This window comes from Scyliorhinus torazame, chromosome 17, assembly GCF_047496885.1.
Source record: "Scyliorhinus torazame isolate Kashiwa2021f chromosome 17, sScyTor2.1, whole genome shotgun sequence".
In the NCBI taxonomy this organism is placed as follows: domain Eukaryota; kingdom Metazoa; phylum Chordata; class Chondrichthyes; order Carcharhiniformes; family Scyliorhinidae; genus Scyliorhinus; species Scyliorhinus torazame.
This window is the reverse complement of record NC_092723.1, coordinates 150,077-176,243: the sequence shown is the minus strand read 5'-3', so window position 1 is coordinate 176,243 and position 26,167 is coordinate 150,077. Positions and strand designations below refer to the sequence as shown.

General features: G+C 50.7%; 1 protein-coding gene across 2 annotated transcripts in view; it reads right to left on the bottom strand.

Moving 5' to 3' along the window:
• Positions 1 to 1,443: 1,443 nt before the first annotated feature.
• Positions 1,444 to 26,167, bottom strand: part of LOC140393610 (TRAF3-interacting JNK-activating modulator-like) — a 156,741-nt gene continuing 132,017 nt past the window's right edge. Inside the window, exons 12-16 of one of the 2 annotated variants that reach the window (XM_072479877.1) lie at positions 10,660 to 10,722; positions 8,484 to 8,543; positions 8,290 to 8,402; positions 6,608 to 6,761; positions 1,444 to 3,177 (exon numbers count right to left, since the gene is read on the bottom strand). In XM_072479877.1, coding sequence (XP_072335978.1) covers positions 6,636 to 6,761; positions 8,290 to 8,402; positions 8,484 to 8,543; positions 10,660 to 10,722 — 362 coding nt within the window. In that variant the 3' untranslated portion in view covers positions 1,444 to 3,177; positions 6,608 to 6,635. The remainder of the gene's footprint in view (positions 3,178 to 6,607; positions 6,762 to 8,289; positions 8,403 to 8,483; positions 8,544 to 10,659; positions 10,723 to 26,167) is intronic. The other variant, XM_072479876.1, reaches the window with a different exon arrangement.

The following is a 26,167-nucleotide window of genomic DNA, read 5'->3' as shown; positions in this document are numbered from 1 at the left end:
GGAAATCTAACCCTAGGAGAGTGGGCGCGCAGAGGTGGGGAAGGACATAAAGCTGATAATTCTTAAACTCACTCCCTTGCACCGTTAGGTTCGCGATGCAGAACCCTTTGATCTCTACGGAATGGGATCCCGCTGCCAGGAAAATCTTTTGGGTGCTTGGACAAATGGAAAGAAAACAACGTCTTACCGTATCCGGATGGATAAAACTTTCCGTGCTCCCAGAGTCGATCAGGCAGGGCGTCTCGTACCCGTTGACCAGCACCGTTGTTGTTGCCGTTTGGAGCGTTCGGGGCCGCGATTTGTCCAAGGTCACCGAAGCCAGTCGTGGTTGTTGCATCGGGACGTTTTCTTCAGACCCCGTGGAGCCGTCTATGCTGGGGTCCTTGGCTATCAGCCAAGATGGCGGCGTCCATGGATCGCGCGTGGTCGGGGGCGGACAAAATGGCCGCCCCCATGGATCACACGTGGCCGGGTGGTCAGAAGATGGCGGCGCCCATCCTCCCCGCGTGGTGTCCGGGACCCAAAATGGCGGCGCCCGCGGGCCGCACATGGATCGTTAGGGGGGGTTGAGTCGGCTGTCCCCGTTCTCCCCCGGAGATAGCGACGACCCCCCGGGACTGGCACACCGCTGAGTAGTGCCCCTTTTTGCTGCAGCTTTTACAGATGGCTGAACGGGCCGGGCAGCGCTGCCGGGGGTGTTTCGCCTGCCCGCAAAAATAGCAGCGGGGCCCACCCGGATGGTCTGGTGCTCTGGCCGCGCAGGCTTGCGGGGGGGTGGGGGGTGCCGGGGGGTCGGTCACAACTGGGGTCCACGGAGCCCAAGGGGCTGCCGCGCGGTCAGGGCCGTAGGCGCGGGACTTTTGTGAGGCCACGTCGAGGGAGGCTGCAAGGGCCCGTGCCTCTGTGAGTCCTAACGAGTCTCTCTCCAGCAGTCTCTGGCGAATTTGAGAAGAAGTCATCCCTGCCACAAAAGTATCCCTGATTAGGAGCTCTATATGCTCGTTTGCGCTCACCAACCCGGCAGTTGCAGTTCCTCCCCAATATCAACAGCGCGCTGTAGAACTCGTCCAGCGATTCTCCGGGGATTTGCCGTCTCAGCGCGAGTTGGTGGCGTGCGTAGACCTGGTTTGGGCCGAATGTAGACCCCTTTCAGCATGGTGAGCGCCGTCGGGAAATCCTCCGCATCTTCGATGAGCGTGTAGATCTCCGGGCTCACCCTGGAATGCAGGACCTGCATGAATTCTGGTCTTCCGTGGTCCGGCCGGGGACCGTTCGAAGGTAACCTTCGAAGCATGCTAGCCAGTGTTTAAACACGGCCGCCGAGTTTGCTTCATGGGGGCTGATTCGCAGACACTCCGGGGCGATCCGGAGCTCCATAGTCTTTTTAAGTCTGCTTAATAAATTGTAGCACAACAATTACTCACGAGTCGAGAAGTGATGAAGTCAATCGAGGCTTTATTAAGCAAGACTTGTTCCCCAGCAGCTCAGTTACAGAATGTGGCTGCTGGGAGAACCCGGGCTCTTATACTCCGTCTTGCTGGGCGGAACCAGCAGACGGCAGATCCAACCAGGACCCAGTGTCTGTCTACCAATAGCCTCTCGACTTCACAGGTACCGTACTACCCCTAATACATACCACCACATTCACAAATCTGAGATCTGGTGATGACAGACGGCTGCTTTAGTGTCTGGAAGCCAGTGACCAGTGGCGTACCACAGGGATCTGTGCTGGGCCCCCTATTATTCTTCATTTATATAAATGACATAGATGACCATGTGGGGGGTAGGATCAGTAAGTTTGCAGAAGACACAAAGATTGGCCGGGTGGTTAACAGTGAGGTTGAGTGTCTTGGGTTACAGGAAGATACAGACGGGATGGTCAAATGGGCAGAAACATGGCAGATGAAATTAAACCTGAAAAGTGTGAGGTGTTACACTTTGGAAGGAGTAATTTAACACGGAAATATTCAATGAATGGCACCACACTGGGAAGTTCCGAGGAACAACGTGACCTTGGTGTGTTTGTCCACAGATCTCTGAAGGCAAAAGGGCAGGTTAATAGGGTGGTGAAAAAGACATTTGGGATACTTGCCTTTATCAATCAGGGCATCGATTACAAAAGCAGGAAGGTCATGTTGGAGTTGTATAGAACATTGGTGAGGCCACAGCTGGAGTACTGTGCGCAATTCTGATCCCCACACGATAGGAAAGATGTGACTGCACAGGAGGGGGTGCAGAGGAGATTCACCAGGATGTTGCCTGGGAACATTTAAGTTACGAAGAGAGGTTGGATAGGCTTGGGTTGTTTTCACTGGAGCAGAGAAGACTGAGGGGAGACCTGATCAAGGTGTAGAAGATTGAGGGGCATGGACAGGGTGGATAGGGAGCAGCTGTTCACCTTAGTTGAAGGGTCAGTTATGAGGAGGTTCAAGGTGAGGTGTGGGAGGTTTGGGGGGATTTGAGGAAAAACGTTTTTACCCAGAGGGTGGTGATGATCTGGAATGCGCGGCCTGGGAGGGTGCTAGAGGCGGGTTGACTCACACCCTTTAAAAAGTGCTTGGGTGAGCACTCGACACGTCATAACATTCAAGGCTATGGGCCAAGTGCTGGCAAATGGGATTGGATGGGCAGGGCCTTTCATACAGGGCCTGCACTGTAAATTCTATGAACTTAGCAGTTTTTTCTATTCTATGAGCTATGGTGCAGATTTGATGGGCTGAAGGGCCTCTTCTGCACTATAGTATTCTGTGAAAATATCTCTTATGCAATTTGCCTTTGCCAGCTGAAGAACTGGTGACCCGATGGACTACCGTTTGCGAACTGAAATATGTCACATAGGTCAGCAGTCTGAATTCAACACTTGATAAGTTACTGATCTCAATCAGGTTGGCAAGAGCAAACAGCAAGTCTGTGTTCCATGAGCGAATGCAGCTGTATAATTCTTATGTTTTAACATTCATCATGTCCAGTACATTATTTTTGAAAATCTTGAAAGATAAAGGTTTTATTTTGAGGAACATTTGGTGTTCAAAGGCTAAAGCAAGTTTATACTGATAACAAAATGTGCTCCATGCCAACTTCTTAGAAAGGGATATTGTCCACATTTACCCAAAGCACAGCAAACCCTGTGATTGCTGCCCCCAGGAGGAGTAAGGCCACACATCGACAGCATCGCCGCTAGAAGAGACAAAAATATTCAGACAATAAATTACGGGATAAAAATCACCCAAAAAACACACCTGCATATCCGTGCACTGCCAACTCTGCTTCTCACTGATCCCTCATTGGAAATGTACATTAATCAGTTGTAATCAACTATTCATAAATTTAATGAATTAAATGAGCTGGTTTTGTAATTTCTTAAATCTGTAAATATGATGAACGTAGATCATTAATTTCTGCTCTGAAATATTCTTCATGAGTTTGGAAAAATTCTTGATATTCTACATTTTGCCTGCACCTGAGTTACATTGTGCAAAATAACATATTGGGAACTTCAACGTGATGCTGCGCAGCATTTTACAGTTCAGGGCTATGGGATACCCAGTTGTTGGCTGAATTCTAGGTGAACGATAGAATCACTGTTCAACATGAATGGCAAGTTCCACCATGATATAGTCTAGAATAAAGCATGACATAGTCAAATCAAAACAATGCCATTCAGAACATTATCCTGCTCCATATCCATGTGTTAACTTTGAGAATAACAAAATCATTCTCAAAGTCTGTTGGAATCGATCTGCCCCATTTGATACTCAATTTTAACTCACTCAAAACCAATTTAAAGAATTGAAATTGGGGCCTTTGTGAAGTAAATGGCAAAGGGGAAGTCCAAAGAGTCCCTGAGGAAGATGTTTATTTAGTATGACAGCAGTGTTCACACAGGTACACATCTCAGGGTCCTCACTCCTTCCTGTTGCTGCCACAGCAGCCAACCTATTTTAACCCTAATGCTGGTTAACTGATATCCCAATCAGCACTCGGGAACAATCATCCCAACTGGATGAGTCCCATGCAGGGTTATAACACCCTGGGCAGGATTCTCCGGCCGCGTCTGCCCGTCGACCGGAGAATCCCGCCCGAGGTCAGTGGACTTCTCCATTGTCCGCCTCTCGCCTGTGGCATTCTTGCGGAGGGCGGGGCGGAAAAATCCAGCTTCTGCAGAAAGTCATGTTCTGATATCATGTTTAACACAGCATCGTTTTGCCAGTGCTCTGCTAACATGCTTGCTGTTCGGCATATTATCCCAGCTTTCCCATCTCCCTTCCCACTGCACTTTCCCTCACTAGCTGCTGCACAGGAGAGAGTCTGGGATTTTTCACCCTCTTTAGTTTTGGGTTACAAATACCGTTTCTCACTTTCCTCTTTCTTCTAAGCAGCTTTATTACCATGTACCGTCCACCATCAGCTGATGAATCAGTTCTCCTCCATGTTGAACATCACTTGGATGAAGCTCTGAAGGTGGCAAGGGCACAGAATATACTCTGGGTAGGGACTTCAATGCCCATTGGTGGCTGGGTAGTACCACAGACCAAGCTCGCCAGGTGCTAAACGACATAGCTGCTGGTCTGGGGCTGCGAAAGGTGGTGAGGGAAAAACATAGTTGACCTCAACCTCACCAATCTGCCGGCTACAGATGCATCTGTCCATGACAGTATCAGTAAAAGTGACCACCACACAGTCCTGGTGGAGACAAAGTCCTATCTTCACATTGAGGATACCCTCCATCGTGTTGTGTGGCACTGGCCCCGTGCTAAATGGGGTGGACTTCAAACAGATCTAGCAACTCCAGACTGGGCATCCACGAGGTGCTGTGGGCCATCAGCAGCAGCAGAATTGTATTCAACCCCAATCTGCAACCTCATGGTCCGACATCCTCCATCCCATGGACCAGGCCTGCTGATGCTGCCAATCCAGGGCCCACACCCTGTAGTGTGGCAGGTGGAAGCACGGAGGGGGAGTGCAGGTGCCAGGGAAGTAGTAGTGGGTGCAGGGAGGCTGCACAGGGAGGGGGTAATATGATAGGGGGGGGCAGTGGATGTGGGGAGTGGGTCGGAACAGTCGGGCCGCCGGTGGCCAGGCCCCATAGTCGGTGAACCTGGTGGTGATTCGATTGTCCCGTGCGTGGTGGCCTAGGCGCACATGTTGTGCGGTCTCCAATGGCTGCCGGGGCCCCATGGCCTGCCCATCCTGGCCCTCCTCTACACCCTCCTCATTGACGAGGCATGGCGTTCTTCCCCCTCCTCCAGCTCGTCACCCCTCTGCTGCGCGATGTTGTGGAGGACGCAGCAGACTGCCATGATGTGAGAGACTCTCCTAGAGCTACAACCAGATTACTGAAGGAGGCAAGAGAGGAAATTGCTGAGGCCTTGACAGAATCTTTGGATCCTCACTGTCTTCAGGTGATGTCTCGGAGGACTGGAGAAACCCAACATTGTTCCGTTGTTTAAGAAGGGTAGCAAGGATAATCCAGGGAACTACAGGCCGGTGAGCCTAACGTCAGTGGTAGGGGAATTACTGGAGAGAATTATTTGAGACAGGATCTGCTCCTATTTGGAAGAAGTGGGCGTATTAGTGAGAGGCCGGGTGGAGGTAGCCGGGTGACTTGCGATTGGCCCAGCATCCAGCGGGGAGCCCACATTGAGAGTCTCACCTGATTCACCCGCTGTGCCCAGCTCCAGGCCGGGTGCACTAGGGTTGCTGAATCGTACCCTGTATCTTCAGGTTATTTTTATTTTTAAGTTAATGGTGCTAAATCAATTCAACCAAACATTGACAAATAATGATTCAGTTTTGATGGGTGAATATGTGAATAAAATGGTTATTGCTGATAAATACAAAATAATCATCAAACAAGTCCAAATGAGCGATCATTTGAAACTGAATGTTGTTTAGTGAATTCATGAAAAGGGAGCTTATGGGCGGGGTTCTCTGAACCTCTGCGCCGAAATCGCACTCGGCGCGGGGGCGGAGAATGGGGCCTCAGACCCGCGATCGGGTCCGACGCCTTCCCGCGATTCTCCGCGGACAGGAGAATTGCCGCCAGTCACGCGCACGAGGTCGTTGCGGCGCCGGTAAGAGGCCCTTGAAAGAGGCCTCCGCGGCGATTCTCCGCGACAATTGGCCGAGTTCCCGCCGGCGTGGTTCACTCATGGTTCCACGCGGCGGGCACTCGGAGTGGTGGCTGCGGACGCAGTCTGAGGCCACCATGGTGGGGAGCAGGGGGCGGGGGGATCTGTCACCGGGGGGGCCTCCTGGACTGCCAGGCTTGCGATCAGGGGCCATCGATTGGCAGGCACGCGCAATCTGGGGTGGGGGCTATATTGTGGGGGCTACCCTCCGCCATGCTGCGCGGGGCCCCGTATCGGCAGCCAGAACTGCATGGACTACTCCGGAACCCTGCTAGCCCCCTTCAAAATGAGGAATCACTCTGGACTTTCCAGAAAAAAGTCCAGAGTTATTCGCACCCATTTTCCCGCAGGCGTGGGGACATAGTCCCATTATCAGAGAATCCCGCCCTTTGTGTTTGACTTCGGGCGTTGAATTAAACACCAAGTAATTTACTGCTGCTTACTGTTAAACTCTGGTATTTGTGGCCATGTCTCACCTGCCTTGTGACTGGAGATGAGATGATTTCAGAACCTCACCTGGGCGGGTTTCTTCTGAAACCTCTTTGACTGATCCCGAGGAAGCTGCAACTTCTCCAGCCAGGCTTGATGCTCACTTTGCACGTGTGTGAGTTCTGAGTGTAGTTCGCTGCACTATTGTGTTAATGGGAAAGGACAGATTGCTCAGGTGAGGAATAAAAAAGCTTATAAACAGAATCAAGAGGTAACAATCTTAACTAATGTTTCCCAACACAAACAAAATCTCCAGAAGCAGATGGGGAGTTCCGCCTCATAAAACGAGCATGGTTAAGATTCTATACCAATTTGATTATATACAGGGAATCCATCAATACCCAACAGTGCAGAAGGAGGCCAGTCCGGGGGTGGGTTGGGGGGGGGGGTGGGGGGTTTACACTGATGGCACCATTGTTGCCATGAGCCAGGGAGTGTCCGGATGTCTCCCGGAACTGGCTGGGAGACTGTTGGGATTTTCCTGGCAGTTTCCCTCATAGTGGCAAAATATTGATTGATTGATTGATTTGATTTATTGTCACATGTACCGAAGTACAGTGAAAAGTATTTTTCTGTGGCCAAGGGAACTTACACAGTACGTACATAGTAGACAAAAAAAAGAAAAAGTCACAGAGTAAATTGACAAATGGTAATCAACAAACAGTGATTGGTTACAGTGCGGAACAAGGAGCCAAACAAAGCAAATACATGAGCAAGAGCAGCATAGGGCGTCGTGAATAGTGTTCTTACAGGGAACAGATCAGTCCGAGGGGGAGTCGTTGAGGAATCTTGTAGTTGTGGGGAAGAAGCTGTTCCTGTGTCTGGATGTGTGGGTCTTCAAACTTCTGTACCTTCTGCCTGATGGAAGGGTCTGGAAGTGGGCAAAGCTTGGGTGGGAGGGGTCTCTGATAATGTTGTCTGCCTTCCTGAGGCAGCGGGAGGTGTATACAGAATCAAAGTGAGGGTGGCAAGCCTGTGTGATGCTTTGGGCTGAATTCACCACACTGCAGTTTCTTGCGATCTCGGGCCGAGCAGTTGCCATACCGGGCTGTGATGCAGCCGGATAGGATGCTCTCTACGGCACATCTGTAGAGGTTTGTGAGAGTCGATGTAGACATATCCGTGGTAGCGGGAAGTGGCTCTTAATTGGATCATTAAATGACCAATAAATGATTCAATTGGCCATCTGGGGGCCAATAAGATTCCCACCACTGGCAATATGTCATTGTGACAATCAAACATCAGAAACTCCCCCTCCCCCCCTCACCTTCCCTCGCCATATTTCCAATCCTGACCTCACAGCCGAACTCCAAAGGACCAAGAAAGTTTAATCCGATTGTTACAAAATTGGTCAGCCAGACTTCTAGGATCCAAGCGCTGTGAGGAGTGAATTATACTTCCCTTATTTCAGTATTAGATAGAAATGAAATATTTTTGATTATTAATCTAAAATCCTGATGCCTGATATAATCGTACTGTGTTATTTAAATAAAAAAAGCAAGTCTCAGCAATGATGCATTTTAAAAACAAACTTTTAGAAAGAAGTATATTAAATTAATACTCTGCTATCCGTGAGTTTTGAATTTTTTTTTTGCCCATTGGGAGCTGTGTGCATATTTCGATTTAATGCTGAAAGTGGGTTGGCTGGACCCAATGATCATTTTCTCACCTCCTTCTCCTTGCCATGAAGCAGGGCTGACTGTCTTTCCAATTGGTCGTGCAGCTCACTGATCTGCTGCTGAAGTGCCTGATGACGGTGCTCACTCCTGGCACTAAACAAATCTAAAATGAAGCAAACCCAAGCTAGACATTGACAATCAAATATTGAATTAATCTGGAATTACTGTGATCTTTTTTACTAACCATTCTGTTGCATCACTTTCTTTTGTGCAGTTGTCTGGATGGTTTGCTTCTCGACCATTTCTGCAATTTGAAGGATAATTGAAAAAATATGGAATAGAATTACTGTTAGGCACATATTTACTATCGCTTCTCAGCTGAATTTCATAGCTACTCAAATCCAAGTCTACCTCAACGCACAAAGAACTATTATTAATTTATTCCATTTTACTTTTGCAGCTCTGCAGCAGTGGTCAAGTGGTGCCACTGAGTCGGAGATATCTCTTATAAAGTCGGAAGGTGCATACAAGGTGCAGCAAGAAACTTAGATTGTACCTCTCCCCAGCTGCTCAGTGGCGGAAAATTCAGTTCCAGGAAACTCCAGGTCATTCCAGGAGGCTGAGGAACTCTATCGCAACTACCCTCTTCCTAAGAAGTTTTGTGATGGCCTAGATCATTCTTTTGACCCCACAGCAATGTCCCCCTGTTGCCCAAAATCATACCCCTGCCTTTAGGATAGCTGCTTCCTGCGGGGTTAGGGCGGAGGTCTGACAAGACTCATGACGTTGAAGCCTGGGAGTTTAAGTCTCCTGGACCATTTCTGTGGGTGGCCAGAGAGATCCTTTTTACCTCAGCCCCCATCTGGATAATTCATGCCAGGGGTTAAAACTGGACTTATGCCTGCTGAGGTTTGGTATTCTAATGGATTTGCCTTAATTTGAAATTGGAAACAATCTTTGTTAGTTCAAACTTTAAGATGTATGTTTCCATCAGAGCATGATATTGAGAAACATTTTTTTTGGTTTATAGTGATAATTTAAGAATAGGAAATTCTCTATAAATTCACACATAGAGGCAAACCTCCCCATGGAGGGCGGACCATCATTTATCACGGACTAACATCCTGAATAACATCTAAACTAGGAATTATTCTCAAAGTGAGTTGGTCTGTCCTGGCTAATCAGGTAATGGATCAGTGATATGAGAAATTATTTAGCTGGGATCCAAATTTGGTGCAAAACACAACAAAGCAGTCAACATTCTCATTCCCATCCAAACAAATTAATCAGATTAATTCCGACAATCTAACTAAAAGAGAGAGTACACTACAGTGCAAGGTGGGCTGTATTTGTCAATTCAAGTCATATAGACATAACTTTTATTGTAATAGAAATCTAAAGTAAGTAAAGTCACAATAGTCCCAGATGACCAGAGGCTGCTTTCGCCTTTGAGGGGGAGAGCTGACCGGTGGTGATTTTACCTGAGGATCACCACACCTCAGGCGAGGGGCAAGGTTGAGAAGGCGAGCCCTTCATGAATAACCTCAGCTTGGACAGGAATTGAACCTGCGCTGATGGCCTTACTCTGCAGTCTAGTCCACTGAGCTAAACCGACCCCAATACAAATCGGCAATGACACCAACACTGCTCATGGAAATCCTGTGGAGAGTAACTCACCTCCTGACTCTCCAAAGCCTGTCCATCATCTACAAGGCACAAGTCAGGAGTGTGACTCACTGCCTGGATGAGTGCAGGCCCAAACACACTCCAGTATCTCATCACCATTGCCATCCAAGCAGCCTGCTTGGTTGGCACCCCATCTGCCACCAACACACAATGGTAGCGGTGTGTACATATAAAAGTGACCTGCAAAAACTTGCCAAACCTCCTTTGACAGCACCTTCCAAACTTGCAACCTTTACCAACTAGAAGGCAGCAAACACATGGGAACAACACCAACTAGAAGTTCCCCTCCAATCCATACACCATCCTGTCTTGGAACTCTGCTGTTCCTTCATTATGGCTGGGTCAAAAATCTAAAACTCTGTCCATGTTTACTTCCCCATCTATCCCGGCCGATCCCCAGAACCTAACCTGCAAATCCCTGGACACTAAGGGCAATTTATCATGGAGAGTCCACCTACCCTGAACATCTTTGGACTGTGGGAGGAAACCGGAGCACCCGGAGGAAACCCACGGGGATAACGTGCAGACTCCGCACAGACACCCAAGCTGGGAATAGAACCCAGGTCCCTGGTGCTGTGAGGCAGCAGTGCTAACCACTGTGCCACCATGCCACCAATCATTGGAGGGAACTCACTACAATCTTCCCAATGGCAATTCGGAACGTATAATAAATGCCGGCCTTGCCAACAATGCTGATATCTGATAACAGAATAACAAACAAACTGCACACTTACCCTGTAGACGACTGATTGTAGATGCCAGCATCTCTTTCTGCTCTTCCATTTTTTGTAGTTTTGCTGGGGGAAAGAATCGATAATCATTCCCTCACTCATAATATAGCTGTAGTTTGTGAAAGTTTCAACTCTTTCCAAGGTCAGGTTGTACATAAACCAGCAGAAATACATGTCCCTGTGCTATCTGACTGCATGGTTTAACCTTCAGTTTCAGGAGCCTGTACAGTGTATATAGTGTGTATAGTATATAGGGTATATAGTGTATCATGTACAGCCTATATAGTGTGTATAGTATATAGGGTATATAGTGTATCATGTACAGCCTATATAGTGTGTATAGTATATAGGGTATATAGTGTATCATGTACAGCCTATATAGTGTGTATAGTATATAGGGTATATAATGTATCGTGTATAGTGCTGCGGCAGCAAATATTAAACCCGACACAATTCTCTCAATATTCACCTTTGCTTCATTCCAGATACCAGAGCGTCTTCCTTGTTTGCAGCGGGTTCAATATTAACTCAGTGTTCAGCTGGTACCTGTACTTTTTACTGGAGACTGAGCTACTTTCAGCCCCCAAAATGACCACGCTCCTTTGGCACATCTCCTGCAGGAGAATCTTGAACTCCTCGGCATCAATGGTGCCCCTGAATCTGAACTGTGCCACTCTGCACAATTAGGCAATTTTTCTGGCACTTTCAAAGTCTCTTCTTTTTGGAGAATTACATTCATTTAAGAGTTACTTCCTCACTGTGCTGTTGGATCTCTGAGCCGCTGACTTTCTCAGCTAGGTTTGGTACAGACAGCTCTCAGCTTTTCCTTTTGTCTATTCAAATTAGGAAACGACATAAATGATAGAATCCATTACAGCTTGTTTACTGACCTCCTGGCTGAACAAAGCCTGGACTGCGAGGCAGCACACCAATTTCCCTGTCTAGGCTCAGAATGGCTTCTTAGTCAAAGTACGAGAGAGAGTTCAATGTCTAAAAAGTCTAGTATTGCATACATAAGAACATAAGAACTAGGAGCAGGAGTAGGCCATCTGGCCCCTCGAGCCTGCTCCACCATTCAATGAGACCATGGCTGATCTTTTGTGGACTCAGCTCCACTTTCCGGCCCGAACACCATAACCCTTAATCCCTTTATTCTTCAAAAAACTATCTATCTTTATCTTAAAAACATTTAATGAAGGAGCCTCTACTGCTTCACTGGGCAAGGAATTCCATAGATTCACAACCCTTGGGTGAAGAAGTTCCTCCTAAACTCAGTCCTAAATCTACTTCCCCTTATTTTGAGGCTATGCCCCCTAGAACATACAGTGCATAAGGAGGCCATTCGGCCCATCGAGTCTGCACCGACCCACTTAAGCCCTCACTTCCACCCTATCCCCATAACCCAGTAACTCCACCTGACCTTTTTGGACACTAAGGGCAATTTAGCCTGGCCAATCCACCTAACCTGCACGTCTTTGGACTGTGGGAGGAAACCGGAGCACTCGGAGGAAACCCACGCAGACACGGGGAGAATGTGCAGACTCCGCACAGACAGTGACCCAGCGGGAAATCGAACCTGGGACCCTAGCGCTGTGAAGCCACAGTGCTAACCACTGTGCCACCGTGCTGCCCTCATCAGCTGCTTTTCAAATCCACAGGGGCAACATTGCAGTATAAGTGCCGGGATTTGCTCCATGCCTCTGTGATGCTCTACCCCTCTCAGCTGGGAGTCACGCGGGTGTGATTTGATGCATGTGTGATTTGATATTTACAAGCGGGACCCAGGCGCCATTGAGGCAGAGCAAGGAGATAAGCAAACCTTTGTAACTTTTTGGGTTTGCTGGGTGGGTGTATGCCTGGACCACGGGGAGTAGCAGGGAATGACTTGGTGGCAGGTGTGTGGAGTTGGGGTGTACCTCTCAGGATCAGGGTGCTCTGTCTGAAACCCCCATTTGCTGCTATACAATCATTTATACACACCCCCTAGCTACAACATACCGGCTCCACACGTCCCAAAACACATACTTGTTAGGTGAATTGGGCTGAGGTGAGGAGACGTTTCTTCACCCAGAGAGTGATGAATCTGTGGAATTCGCTGCCACAGAAAGTAGTTGAGGCACAAATGTGTAATTTCATTAAAGAATTAGATATAGCTCTTGGGGCTAAAGGGATCAAGGGATATGGGGGAAGGCGGGATCAGGGTATTGAACTTGATGAGCAGCCATGATCATAATGAATGGCTGAGCAGGCTCGAAGGGCCGAATGGCCTCCTGCTTCTATTTTCTATGTTTCTATGTATGTTTCTAAATAGAGGTAGGCAGGTAGTGCAGGAATCCCCCCCCCATGTCCATCCCTTTTTCTAACAGATATACCGTTTGGATACTTTAGCGGAAAATGACTGTGTCGGGAAAGCAGTGGCAGCCAACTTCATGTCATCAGGGTGGGTCTGCTACACAAGAGGGGAAGACCCCCCCACCCCCACCCCCCGCTGAACGTGGTGGCAATGCATTACCAATGGCTTTAAAAGTGCACAGAGATAGTAATCTCTGGATTACTCCTGGTGAAATGTGCTAGTGAGTACAGAAATAGGAGGTTAGTCCCGATGAATGTGTAGCTGGAGAAATGGTGCAGGAGGGCGGGCTTTAGATTTCTGGACATTGGGATCATTTTTGGGGATGGTGGGACCTGTACAAGGCGGGCGGTTTGCACCCGAACCGAAATAGGACCAGTGTCCTTACCAGGAAGTTTGCTAGTGCCATTGAGGAGGGTTTAAACTAACTTGGCAGGGGCCTTAAGAGAAGGTTCAGCAGGAAGAGATTTACAGTCAAAAGTAGAAGAGATATCAAGTGAGTCAGGAAGGCACAGGGGACGTGATTCTCTGATCCTGAGGCTAAGTGCGTTTCTCGACAGTGTCAACATCCCCTCAGGAGCAGTGATTCTGTCCCCTACAGGGGGCCAGCACGGCACTGGAGCGACCCATGCTGCTCCAGCTGCCGATCCGGCGTCAAATGGGCGCCGCGGGTCTGCACATGCGCAGTGGGACCGGCACGATTGCACACAAGCGCGATGGCTCCCTTCTCCACGCAGGCCCCGTCGCAACATGGCGTAGGGCTAGAGGGACCGGCACGGAACAAAATGGCTCATAGCCTGAGAGGCCCGCCTGCCGATCGGTCGGCGCCGATCACGGGCCAGGCCACAGCGGAGGCCCCCCTCGGGGTCGGACTCCCCTGCCCCCCCACCAGGCCTCCCCCGGATGCATGCACGCCGAGGTCCCGCTGGGTAAGTGCGCCGGCGGGACTCGGATTTTTTGCTGGGCCCCTCGGCCCATCTCGGGCGGAGAATCACCGGCGGGGGCCGTGTGGACCGGCCCCCGGCCGGCACCGCGCTGACCGCGCCAGCGCCAATGGTACCGATTCTCCGCTCTCCAGAGAATCGGTAGACAGGCGTCGGGGCGTCATCGCGCGTTTCGCGCCCGTTCCGTGATTCTCCGCTCTCCGGGCTGAGAGAATCCCGCCCAGGATGTCTAGACCAGTTGAGTCATAATGGAGTTGGCTAGATTGGATGGCATTTATTTTAATGCAAGAGGTCTGATGAACAAGGAACTGAGATCAAACCCCACATCAATCTCCCCATCAAACCCCCCATCAAACCCCCCATCAAACCCCACATCAAACCCCCATCAAACCCCCCATCAAACCCCCCATCAAACCCCCCATCAAGCCCCCCATCAAACCCCCCATCAAACCCCCCATCAAACCCCACATCAATCTCCCCATCAAACCCCCCATCAAACCCCCCATCAAACCCCACATCAATCTCCCCATCAAAACCCACCATCAAACCCCCCATCAAATCCCCCATCAAACCCCCCATCAAACCCCCATCAAACCCCCCATCAAACCCCCCTTCAAACCCCCCATCAAACCCCCCATTTAAAAAGCGCAGGAGATTTAAAAAGAGCAGGAACTGCGAGTCGAAGCGGAGATTTTAAAAGATGGCGGCCTAGTTTCGGGAGCCGTTCGGAGGAGGAGGAGCAGTCTCTGTCAGGGAGAGAACCTGAGAACATCTAAGACACTCAGAAGGTAAGAAGGTAAGTAAGTGATTTTTACACATTTTTACTTTTATACCTTTTTCAAATGTGTGTGTCGGGGGGGAAACTGAAGTGACATCACAGAAAAGCTGTGACCTGAGTGGTTGGTTGGGAATCTACACTAAATTTAAAAAATCAAGCATTGGTAACTAATTAAACATAATTACTTAATTATAATTTAGAGGGGTATCTAAGCCAGAGATCGGAAAGTGCTAGGAAACAGATAGTTAACAGTAACTTGAAAAAAAAAAAATATATAAAAATTTTTTAAAAACTTTTAATTTTAATTAATTGACGCAATGTCAGTTAGAGGGGTGCAGTGCTCTGACTCTGAGATGTGGCAGGTCCGGGAGGCTTCCAGCGTCCCGGTTGGCTTCATCTGCAGAAAGTGCACCCAACTGGAGCTCCTCACAGACCGCATGGTTCGGTTGGAGCAGCAATTGGATGCACTTAGGCGCATGCAGGTGGCGGAAAGCGTCATAGATAGCAGTTATATAAATGTGGTCACACCCAAGGTGCAGGCAGAGAAATGGGTGACCACCAGAAAGGGCAGGCAGTCAGTGCAGGAATCCCCTGTGGTTGTCCCCCTCTCGAACAGGTATACCCCTTTGGATACTGTCGGGGGGATAGCCTATCAGGGGAAAACAGCAGCAGCCAGAGCAGTGGCACCACGGCTGGCTCTGATGTTCAGAAGGGAGGGTCAAAGCGCAGAAGAGCAATAGTAATAGGGGACCCTATAGTCAGGGGCACAGATAGGCGCTTCTGTGGACGTGAAAGAGACTCCAGGATGGTATGTTGCTTCCCTGGTGCCAGGGTCCAGGATGTCTCCGAACGGGTAGAGGGCATCCTGAAGGGGGAGGGCAAACAGGCAGAGGTCGTTGTACATATTGGTACTAACGACATAGGCAGGAAGAGGCATGAGGCCCTGCAGCAGGAGTTCAGGGAGCTAGGCAGAAAGTTAAAAGACAGGACCTCTAGGGTTGTAATCTCGGGATTACTCCCTGTGCCACGTGCCAGTGAGGCTAGAAATAGGAAGATAGAGCAGCTAAATACGTGGCTAAACAGCTGGTGTAGGAGGGAGGGTTTCCGTTATCTGGACCACTGGGAGCTCTTCCGGGGCAGGTGTGACCTATATAAGAAGGACGGGTTGCATCTAAACTGGAGAGGCATAAATATCCTGGCCGCGAGGTTTGCTAGTGTCACACGGGAGGGTTTAAACTAGTATGGCAGGGGGGTGGGCACGGGAGCAATAGGTCAGAAGGTAAGAGCATTGAGGGAGAACTAGGGAATAGGGACAGTGGGGCTCTGAGGCAGAGCAGACAGGGAGAAGTTGCTGAACACAGCGGGTCTGGTGGCCTGAAGTGCATATGTTTTAATGCAAGAAGTATTACGGGTAAGGCAGATGAACTTAGAGCTTGGATTAGTACTTGGAACTATGATGTTGTTGCCATTACAGAGACCTGGTTGAGGGAAGGGCAGGATTGGCAGCTAAACGTTCCAGGATTTAGATGTTTCAGGCGGGATAGAGGGGGATGTAAAAGGGGTGGCGGAGTTGCGCTACTGGTTCGGGAGAATATCACAGCTGTACTGCGGGAGGACACCTCAGAGGGCAGTGAGGCTATATGGGTAGAGATCAGGAATAAGAAGGGTGCAGTCACAATGTTGGGGGTTTACTACAGGCCTCCCAACAGCCAGCGGGAGATAGAGGAGCAGATAGGTAGACAGATTTTGGAAAAGAGTAAAAACAACAGGGTTGTGGTGATGGGAGACTTCAACTTCCCCAATATTGACTGGGACTCACTTAGTGCCAGGGGCTTAGACGGGGCGGAGTTTGTAAGGAGCATCCAGGAGGGCTTCTTAAAACAATATGTAGACAGTCCAACTAGGGAAGGGGCGGTACTGGACCTGATATTGGGGAATGAGCCCGGCCAGGTGGTAGATGTTTCAGTAGGGGAGCATTTCGGGAACAGTGACCACAATTCAGTAAGTTTGAAAGTGCTGGTGGACAAGGATAAGAGTGGTCTTAGGATGAATGTGCTAAATTGGGAGAAGGCTAATTATAACAATATTAGGCGGGAACTGAAGAACATAGATTGGGGGCGGATGTTTGAGGGCAAATCAACATCTGACATGTGGGAGGCTTTCAAATGGCAGTTGAAAGGAATTCAGGACCGGCATGTTCCTGTGAGGACGAAGGATAAATACGGCAATTTTCGGGAACCTTGGATAACGAGAGATATTGTAGGCCTCGTCAAAACGAAAAAGGAGGCATTTGTCAGGGCTAAAAGGCTGGGAACAGACGAAGCCTGTGTGGAATATAATGAAAGCAGGAAGGAACTTAAGCAAGGAGTCAGGAGGGCTAGAAGGGGTCACGAAAAGTCATTGGCAAATAGGGTTAAGGAAAATCCCAAGGCTTTTTACACGTACATAAAAAGCAAGAGGGTAGCCAGGGAAAGGGTTGGCCCACTGAAGGATAGGCAAGGGAATCTATGTGTGGAGCCAGATGAAATGGGCAAGGTACTAAATGAATACTTTGCATCAGTATTCACCAAAGAGAAGAAATTGGTAGATGTTGAGTCTGGAGAAGGGTGTGTAGATAGCCTGGGTCACATTGAGATCCAAAAAGACGAGGTGTTGGGTGTCTTAAAAAATATTAAGGTAGATAAGTCCCCAGGGCCTGATGGGATCTACCCCAGAATACTGAAGGAGGCTGGAGAGGAAATTGCTAAGGCCTTGACAGAAATCTTTGGATCCTCACTGTCTTCAGGTGATGTCCCGGAGGACTGGAGAATAGCCAATGTTGTTCCTCTGTTTAAGAAGGGTAGCAAGGATAATCCACGGAACTACAGGCCGGTGAGCCTTACTTCAGTGGTAGGGAAATTACTGGAGAGAATTCTTCGAGACAGGATCTACTCCCATTTGGAAGCAAATGGACGTATTAGTGAGAGGCAGCATGGTTTTGTGAAGAGGAGGTCATGTCTCGCTAACATGATAGAGTTTTTCGAGGAGGCCACTAAGATGATTGATGCAGGTAGGGCAGTGGATGTTGTCTATATGGACTTCAGTAAGGCCTTTGACAAGGTCCCTCATGGTAGACTAGTACAAAAGGTGAAGTCACACGGGATCAGGGGTGAGCTGGCAAGGTGGATACAGAACTGGCTAGGTCATAGAAGGCAGAGAGTAGTAATGGAGGGATGCTTTCTAATTGGAGGGCTGTGACCAGTGGTGTTCCACAGGGATCAGTGCTGGGACCTTTGCTGTTTGTAGTATATATAAATGATTTGGAGGAAAATGTAACTGGTCTGATTAGTAAGTTTGCAGACGACACAAAGGTTGGTGGAATTGCGGCTAGCGATGAGGACTGTCAGAGGATACAGCAGGATTTAGATTGTCTGGAGACTTGGGCGGAGAGATGGCAGATGGAGTTTAATCCGGACAAATGTGAGGTAATGCATTTTGGAAGGTCTAATGCAGGTAGGGAATATACAGTGAATGGTAGAACCCTCAAGAGTATTGAAAGTCAAAGAGATCTAGGAGTAAAGGTCCACAGGTCACTGAAAGGGGCAACACAGGTGGAGAAGGTAGTCAAGAAGGCATACGGCATGCTTGCCTTCATTGGCTGGGGCATTGAGTACAGAATTGGCAAGTCATGTTGCAGCTGTATAGAACCTTAGTTAGGCCACACTTGGAGTATACTGTTCAATTCTGGTCGTCACACTACCAGAAGGATGTGGAGGCTTTAGAGAGGGTGCAGAAAAGATTTACCAGAATGTTGCCTGGTATGGAAGGCATTAGCTATGAGGAGCGGTTGAATAAACTCGGTTTGTTCTCACTGGAACGAAGGAGGTTGAGGGGCGACCTGATAGAGGTCTACAAAATTATGAGGGGCATAGACAGAGTGGATAGTCAGAGCCTTTTCCCCGGGGTAGAGGGGTCAATTACTAGGGGGCATAGGTTTAAGGTGCGAGGGGCAAGGTTTAGAGTAGATGTACGAGGCAAGTTTTTTACACAGAGGGTAGTGAGTGCCTGGAACTCGCTACCGGAGGAGGTGGTGGAAGCAGGGACGATAGTGACATTTAAGGGGCATCTTGACAAATACATGAATAGGATGGGAATAGAGGGATACGGACCCAGGAAGTGTAGAAGGTCGTAGTTTAGTCGGGCAGCATGGTCGGCCCGGGCTTGGAGGGCCGAAGGGCCTGTTCCTGTGCTGTACATTTCTTTGTTCTTTTGTTCAAACCCACCATCAAACCCACATGGGCTGAATGGGAGAGTTCCACCCAATGATACAACATGAAGAGAAATTGTTTCACTGAAAGTGATCAGAGTCCGACCCAAAACCTAGGGCGGGATTCTCTGATCCTGAGGCGAAGTGTTGACACCATCATAAACGCTGTCACGTTTTACGACGGCGTCAACAGGCCTCCAGGAGCAGCGATCCTGAGCCCTACAGGGGGACAGTACGGCACTGGAGCGACCCACGCTGCTCCAGCTGCCGATACTGGCGTCAAATGGGCGACGCGGGTCTGTGCATGCGTGCTGCGACCGGCGCAAATGCGCGGTATCTCCCCTCTCCGCGCCGGCCCCGACGCAACATGGCGTAGGGCTACACGGGCAAAAAGAGGCACCCACCACGAGAGGCTGGCCCGCAGATCAGTAGGCCCCTATCGTGGGCCAGGCCACGATGGAGGCCCCCCTGAGAATCGGACTCCTCCCTCCCACCAAGCCGCCCCCCGCAGGTTGGGTGCCGAGGTCCCGCCAGGTAAGACCAGATGTGAACAGCGCTGGCGGGACTCGGGCTTTTTTGGGCGGACACTCAGCCCATCCCGGGCGGAGAATCGCTGGGGTGGCCCCCGACCGACGGCAATGGCGCCGATTCTCCGCTCATCGGACTATCGGCGGATGGCGTTGGGGCGTCGTCGCACGATTCGCGCCCGGCCCGGCGATTCTCCAGCCCGCGTGAGCTGAGAGAATCCTGCACCAATGCTTTATCTGAAAGATTGTCTACGATTCTGGTTGCCGTGTCAACCCATTTTAATAGAAAGAGCAGAAGGCAAATTTTCAGGTCAGTATTCATGACGCTGTGTCCAATAATGTAAGGTCCAGTTGGGCGTGATTCTCCGTCCCGCTGCACCCATTTCTGGTCCGGCGGCCCCCTATCCCGGCAGCCGCCTATCCCGGCACCCCCACGCTGTCGGGAAACCCGTGGGCGTCAATGCGCTGTCGGCGATGGGGAGGATCCCGCCCAACAGTTTTAAGCAACAATATTTAATACTTGATTTTATAGAATGACATTTGGCTAACATATATTCAGCTGTACATGAGCACTTTAAAAATGCTCATATGTCTAACCAGGGTGGTATTTAAGCAAATGTACATTTACATAACAAAACTGTTCAGAATGCTTTAACTGCAAGTTCCAACTCTCATCAGTGCACAGGATCACACTGCCCACGCTGTTGAAACAGATCAATGAGACTGTGTTTGAAAAGTTACTTTCAAATATAACTTACGTAGTGCATTTGTCACAGTTGCCAACCCCTCATATTTAAAAAACACATTCAAAAATCACACAAAACAGGATGTGAAAGGTTTCAATGTGGTATCAGCTCTCGGACAGCTACATGCTTCCCCAGCAGAACCACAATCAGACCAAAAATAACGAAGAATATTTTTAAAATGCATCAAATTCAGGAAGTCCAGTCTGCAGATTTATTTTTAATGATTACATTTTATATATTTCTTTAAAATTTATTTTGAACACCACACGTCTGCCCTGCAATACCTCGGATTTGAAATTGCACGGTTTCTCTGAAGTCTTCCATTCAACCAGTAACGACTATTTTAGGATTTAGAATCGGTTAGCTTGAAATGTAGTACCTTGCATCACGATATTTTGTGATTTTACCTTTTCAAATTGAGCGTCAGCTTGTCTTAGCTTGTAGGACTTTTAAAGACAAATGTCACGTCTTGAGCTCATCCAGTACTGAGGGGGTGCTGCACTGTCAGAGGGTCAGTACTGAGGGAGTGCTGCACTGTCAGAGGGTCAGTACTGAGGGAGTGCTGACTGTCAGAGGGTCAGTACTGAGGGAGTGTCAGAGGGTCAGTACTGAGGGAGTGCTGCACTGTGAAAGGGTCAGTGCTGAGGGAGTGCTGCACTGGCAGAGGGTCAGTACTGAGTGAGTGCTGCACTGTCAGAGGGTCAGTACTGAGGAAGGGCTGCATTGTCAGAGGGTCAGTACTGAGGGAGTGCCGCACTGTCAGAGGGTCAGCACTGAGAGAGTGCTGTACTGTCAGAGGGTCAGTACTGAGTGAGTGCTGCACTGTCAGAGGGTCAGTACTGAGGAAGTGCTGCACTGTCAGAGGGTCAGTACTGAGGGAGTGCCGCACTGTCAGAGGGTCAGTACTGAGGGAGTGCTGCACTGTCAGAGGGTCAGCACTGAGGGAGTGCTGCACTGTCAGAGGGTCAGTACTGAGGGTGTGCCGCTCTGTCAGAGGTTCAGTACTGAGGGAGTGCTGCACTGTCAGAGGGTCAGTACTGAGAGAGTGCAGCACTGTCAGAGGGTCAGTACTGAGGGAGTGCTGCACTGTCAGAGGGTCAGTACTGAGGGAGTGCTGCCCTGTCAGAGGGTCAGTACTGAGGGAGTGCTGCACTGTCAGAGGGTCAGTACTGAGGGAGTGTTGCACTGTCAGAGGGTCAGTACTGAGGGAGTGCTGCACTGTCAGAGGGTCAGTACTGAGGGAGTGCTGCATTGTCAGAGGGTCAGTACTGGGAGTGCTGCACTGTCAGAGGGTCAGTACTGAGGGAGTGCTGCACTGTCAGAGGGTCAGTACTGAGGGAGAGCCGCACTGTCAGAGGGAATCTGAGGGAGTGCTGCACTTGTCAAAGGGTCAGAACTGAGGGAGTGCTGCACTGTCAGAGGGTCAGTACTGAGGGAGTGCCGCACTGTCAGAGTGTCAGTGCTGAGGGAGTGCTGCACTGTCAGAGGGTCAGTACTGAGGGAGAGCCGCACTGTCAGAGGGAATCTGAGGGAGTGCTGCACTTGTCAAAGGGTCAGTACTGAGGGAGTGCTGCACTGTCAGAGAGTCAGTACTGAGTGAGTGCTGCACTGTCAGAGGGTCAGTACTGAGGGAGAGCCGCACTGTCAGAGGGAATCTGAGGGAGTGCTGCACTTGTCAAAGGGTCAGTACTGAGGGAGTGCTGCACTCTGATGCACTATCAATTACTACAAAGACGAGAGTAGTGAATAATCGAGGCTTTATTGAGCAAAGATGTGTGGCCTCCTGTAGCTGATTCCAGAATGGGAGCAGCTCCGTTGTGTGTACACATTTATACGCCGCCTTCTGGGCGGAGCCAGCAGGCAGGGATTTACCCCTGTACCTCTAATACAGGAGCCTTACCGTACTACCTTTAATATACAGTTAGTGGTGACTACCACATTCACCCCCTGTTAAAATAGAGTCCGGCGGGAGTGGTGGAGAATTTACAAGTTCAGGCAAAATTCACAAGTTCAGGCAAAATTTACAAGTTCAGTCAGTCGGGTGCCTTGACCCTCCGCTGTCATCGCCTCGGTCCCGGTGGTGATGTGGGCGCCGACTTGGTCACCTGTGACTCCGGGAGCGTGTTGTCCTCATCTTCATCGCCCCCGAGTGGAACCAGTGAGCGGGCGGATTCTCCTGGGGTGGGGGCTGTGGTGAGGTGCGCAGGGGGGAGGGTGAGTGTTGCTGGAATGGAGCGGGTCGGGGAGGACATCCTGCCAGCGGGAGACCGGGAGATTTTTAGACCGTAGGGCCAGCAGGACGGCCTTCCAGACCGTCCCATTCTCCCTCTCCACCTGCCCGTTTCCCCAGGGATTGTAGCTGGTCGTCCTGCTTGAGGCGATGCCCTTGCTGAGCAGGAACGGATGCAGCTCATCGCTCATAAAGGAGGATCCCCGGTCGCTGTGGACGTAAGCGGGGAAACCGAACATGGCGAAGATGCTGTTGAGCACTTTAATGACCGTGGCAGAAGTCATATCGGGGCATGGGATGGCGAAGGGAAGTCGGGAGTACGCATCGATCACGTTCAGGAAGTATGTGTTTTGGTCGGTGGTGGGGAGGGGCCCTTTGAAGTCCATGCTGGGGCGCTCAAAGGGGCGGGAGGCCTTCACCAGGTGCGCTCGATCTGGCCGGTAGAAGTGCGGTTTGCACTCCGCGCAGACCTGGCAGTCTCTGGTGATAGCCCTGACCTCCGCAATGGAGTAGGGCAGGTTGCGGGCCTTTATGAAGTGGAAGAACCGGGTGACCCCCGGGTGACAGAGACCATTGTGTAAGGCCCGGAGTCGGTCCACTTGTGCGCTGGCACATGTACCTCGGGATAGGGCATCGGGGGCTCGTTGAGCTTCCCGGGGCGATACAAAATCTCGTAATTATAGGTGGAGAGCTCGATCCTCCACTTCAAGATCTTATCGTTTTTGATCTTGCCCCACTGTGCATTAGTGAACATGAAGGCAACCGTCCGTTGTTCATTGAGGAGAGTGAATCTCCTGCCGGCCAGGTAATGCCTCCAATGCCGCACAGCTTCCACGATTGCTTGGGCCTCCTTTTCGACGGAGGAGTGTCGAATTTCGGAGGCATGGAGGGTGCGGGAAAAGAATGCCACGTGCCTGCCTGCCTGGTTGAGGGTGGCGGCCAGAGCCACGTCCGATGCATCGCTCTCGACCTGAAAGGGGAGGGACTTGACGACCGCATGCATCGTAGCCTTGGCGATGTCCGCCTTGATGCGGTTAAAGGCCTGGCGGGCCTCAGCCGTCAGGGGAAAAACTGTGGAGTGAATGAGTGGGCGGGCCTTGTCTGCATAGTTAACGACCCACTGGGCATAATAGGAGAAAAACCCCAGGCATCGTTTCAGGGCCTTGGGGCAGTGGAGGAGGGGGAGTTCCATGAGGGGGCGCATGTGGTCGGGGTCGGGCCCTAGAACTCCATTTTCTACAAGGTGTTTGGCAGTGTGGAGAAATTTGTGAAGGTTAGCATCGTGGTCCTGCTGATTGTGGCCGCAGATGATGACGTTGTCTAGGTACGGGAAGGTGGCCCGAGTCCGTACCGGTCAACCATTCGGTCCATCTCACGTTGGAAGACTGAGACCCCGTTAGTGATGCCGAAGGGAACCTTAAGGAAGTGATAGAGGCGGCCATCTGCTTTGAACGCAGTATATTGGAGATCCTCCTTGCGGATGGGGAGCTGGTGGTAGGCAGATTTCAGGTCCACTGTGGAAAAGACCCGGTACTGTGCAATCTGATTGACCATATCAGATCTGCGTGGGAGGGGGTACGCATCGAGCTGCATGTACCGATTGATGGTCTGACTGTAGTCAATGACCATCCTGTATTTCTCCCCAGTCTTTACTACTACCACTTGGGCACTCCAGGGGCTGTTGCTGGCCTCAATGATGTCTTCCCGCAGAAGCCGCTGGACCTCCGAGCTGATGAAGGTCCTGTCCTGGGCACTGTACCGTCTGCTCCTGGTGGCAACGGGTTTGCAATCCGGGCTAAGGTTTGCAAACAGGGAGGGTGGATCGACTTTAAGGGTCGTGAGGCCGCATACGGTGAGGGGGGTAGGGGTCCGCCAAATTTTAGAGTTAAGCTTTGGAGGTTGCATTGGAAGTCCAGACCGAGTAACAGGGCAGCGCAGAGGTTGGGGAGGACGTAGAGCCGGAAGTTGCTAAACTCTACGCCCTGGACGGTGAGGGTCGCGATGCAGTACCCCCGGATTTCCACGGAATGGATCCGGAGGCCAGGGAGATTCTCTGGGTAAGGGGATGTACCGCGAGGGAACAGCGCCTTACCGTATCGGGGTGGATGAAGCTTTCCGTGCTCCCGGAGTCAAAAAGGCGGGATGTCTCGTGCCCATCGATTTTCACCGTTGTCGTTGCGGTTGCGAGGTTGTGAGGCCGGGACTGGTCGAGGGTGATCGAGGCGAGCTGTGGCTGATGCTGGGAGGCCCCGGGCTGGTCAGCGGTAGTGGCAGGCAATGAGCAGCCAACCGAGCTTCCCGACAAGCAGGGGTCCTGAGGTGCCGTCCAAAATGGTGGCGAAGATGGCAGCGCCCACAGGGCGCACATGGTCTGCGTGTAAGAAGATGGCGGCGCCCACGGGTCGCACATGGGGGGTGTAGGAACACTAGGCCTAGAAACAGCGGCGAGTTCGCGAGCTGCCTGGTCCCCGCAAGGTCAAGCATACCCCTTTCCAATAAGTGCTGGCGGATGTACGCCGACCCCATGCCTGTAAAAAAAGCATCTCTGATTAAAAGTTCTGTATGCCCGACTGCCGAAACTGCCTGGCAGTCACAGTTCCTCGTCAGGATGTGCAGGGCACGCCAGAAATCATCTAGGGACTCACCGGGGAGTTGCTGTCTCGTGCCAAACGTAATGTCCTTTCAGGAGCTCCATTGCTTCAGAGTAAGTGGGCGCATCCTGGATGAGAGGAAAAATGGCAGGGCTCACCCGTGAATAAAGGACCTGGAGCTTCTGTGCATCCAGGGGTTGTCCAGCCGATGTTCGGAGGTAGCTTTCGAAGCAGGCTAGCCAGTGGTCAAAGGCGGACGTGGCGTTGGCTGCCTGAGGGTGCAGCTGTAGGCGATCAGGCTTGATGCAAAGTTCCATCGTTTTAAAATCTTTGCTCAATACATTGATGCACTATCAATTACTACAAAGACGAGAGTAGTGAATAATCGAGGCTTTATTGAACAAAGATGTGTGGCCTCCTGTAGCTGATTCCAGAATGGGAGCAGCTCGGTGTGCACACACATTTATACGCCGCCTTCTGGGCAGAGCCAGCAGGCCGGATTTACCCATGTACCTCGAGTACAGGAGCCGTACCGTACTACATCTAACATACAGTTAGTGGTGACTACCACACACAGTCAGAAGGTCAGTACTGAGGGAGTGCCGCACTGTCAGAGGGTCAGTACTGAGGGAGTGCCGCACTGTCAGAGGGTCAGTACTGAGGGAGTGCCGCACTGTCAGAGGGTCAGTACTGAGGGAGTGCCATACTGTCAGAGGGTCAGTACTGAGGGAGTGCCGCACTGTCAGAGGGTCAGTACTGAGGGAGTGCCTCACTGTCAGAGGGTCAGTACTGAGTGAGTGTCGCACTGTCAGAGGGTCAGTACTGAGGGAGTGCCGCACTGTCAGAGGGTCAGTACTGAGGGAGTGCCTCACTGTCAGAGGGTCAGTACTGAGGGAGTGCCGCACTGTCAGAGGGTCAGTGCTGAGGGAGTGCCGCACTGTCAGAGGGTCAGTACTGAGGGAGTGCTGCACTGTCAGAGGGTCAGTGCTGAGGGAGTGCCGCACTGTCAGAGGGTCAGTACTGAGGAAGTGTCGCACTGTCAGAGGGTCAGTACTGAGGGAGTGCCGCACTGTCAGAGGGTCAGTACTGAGGGCGTGTG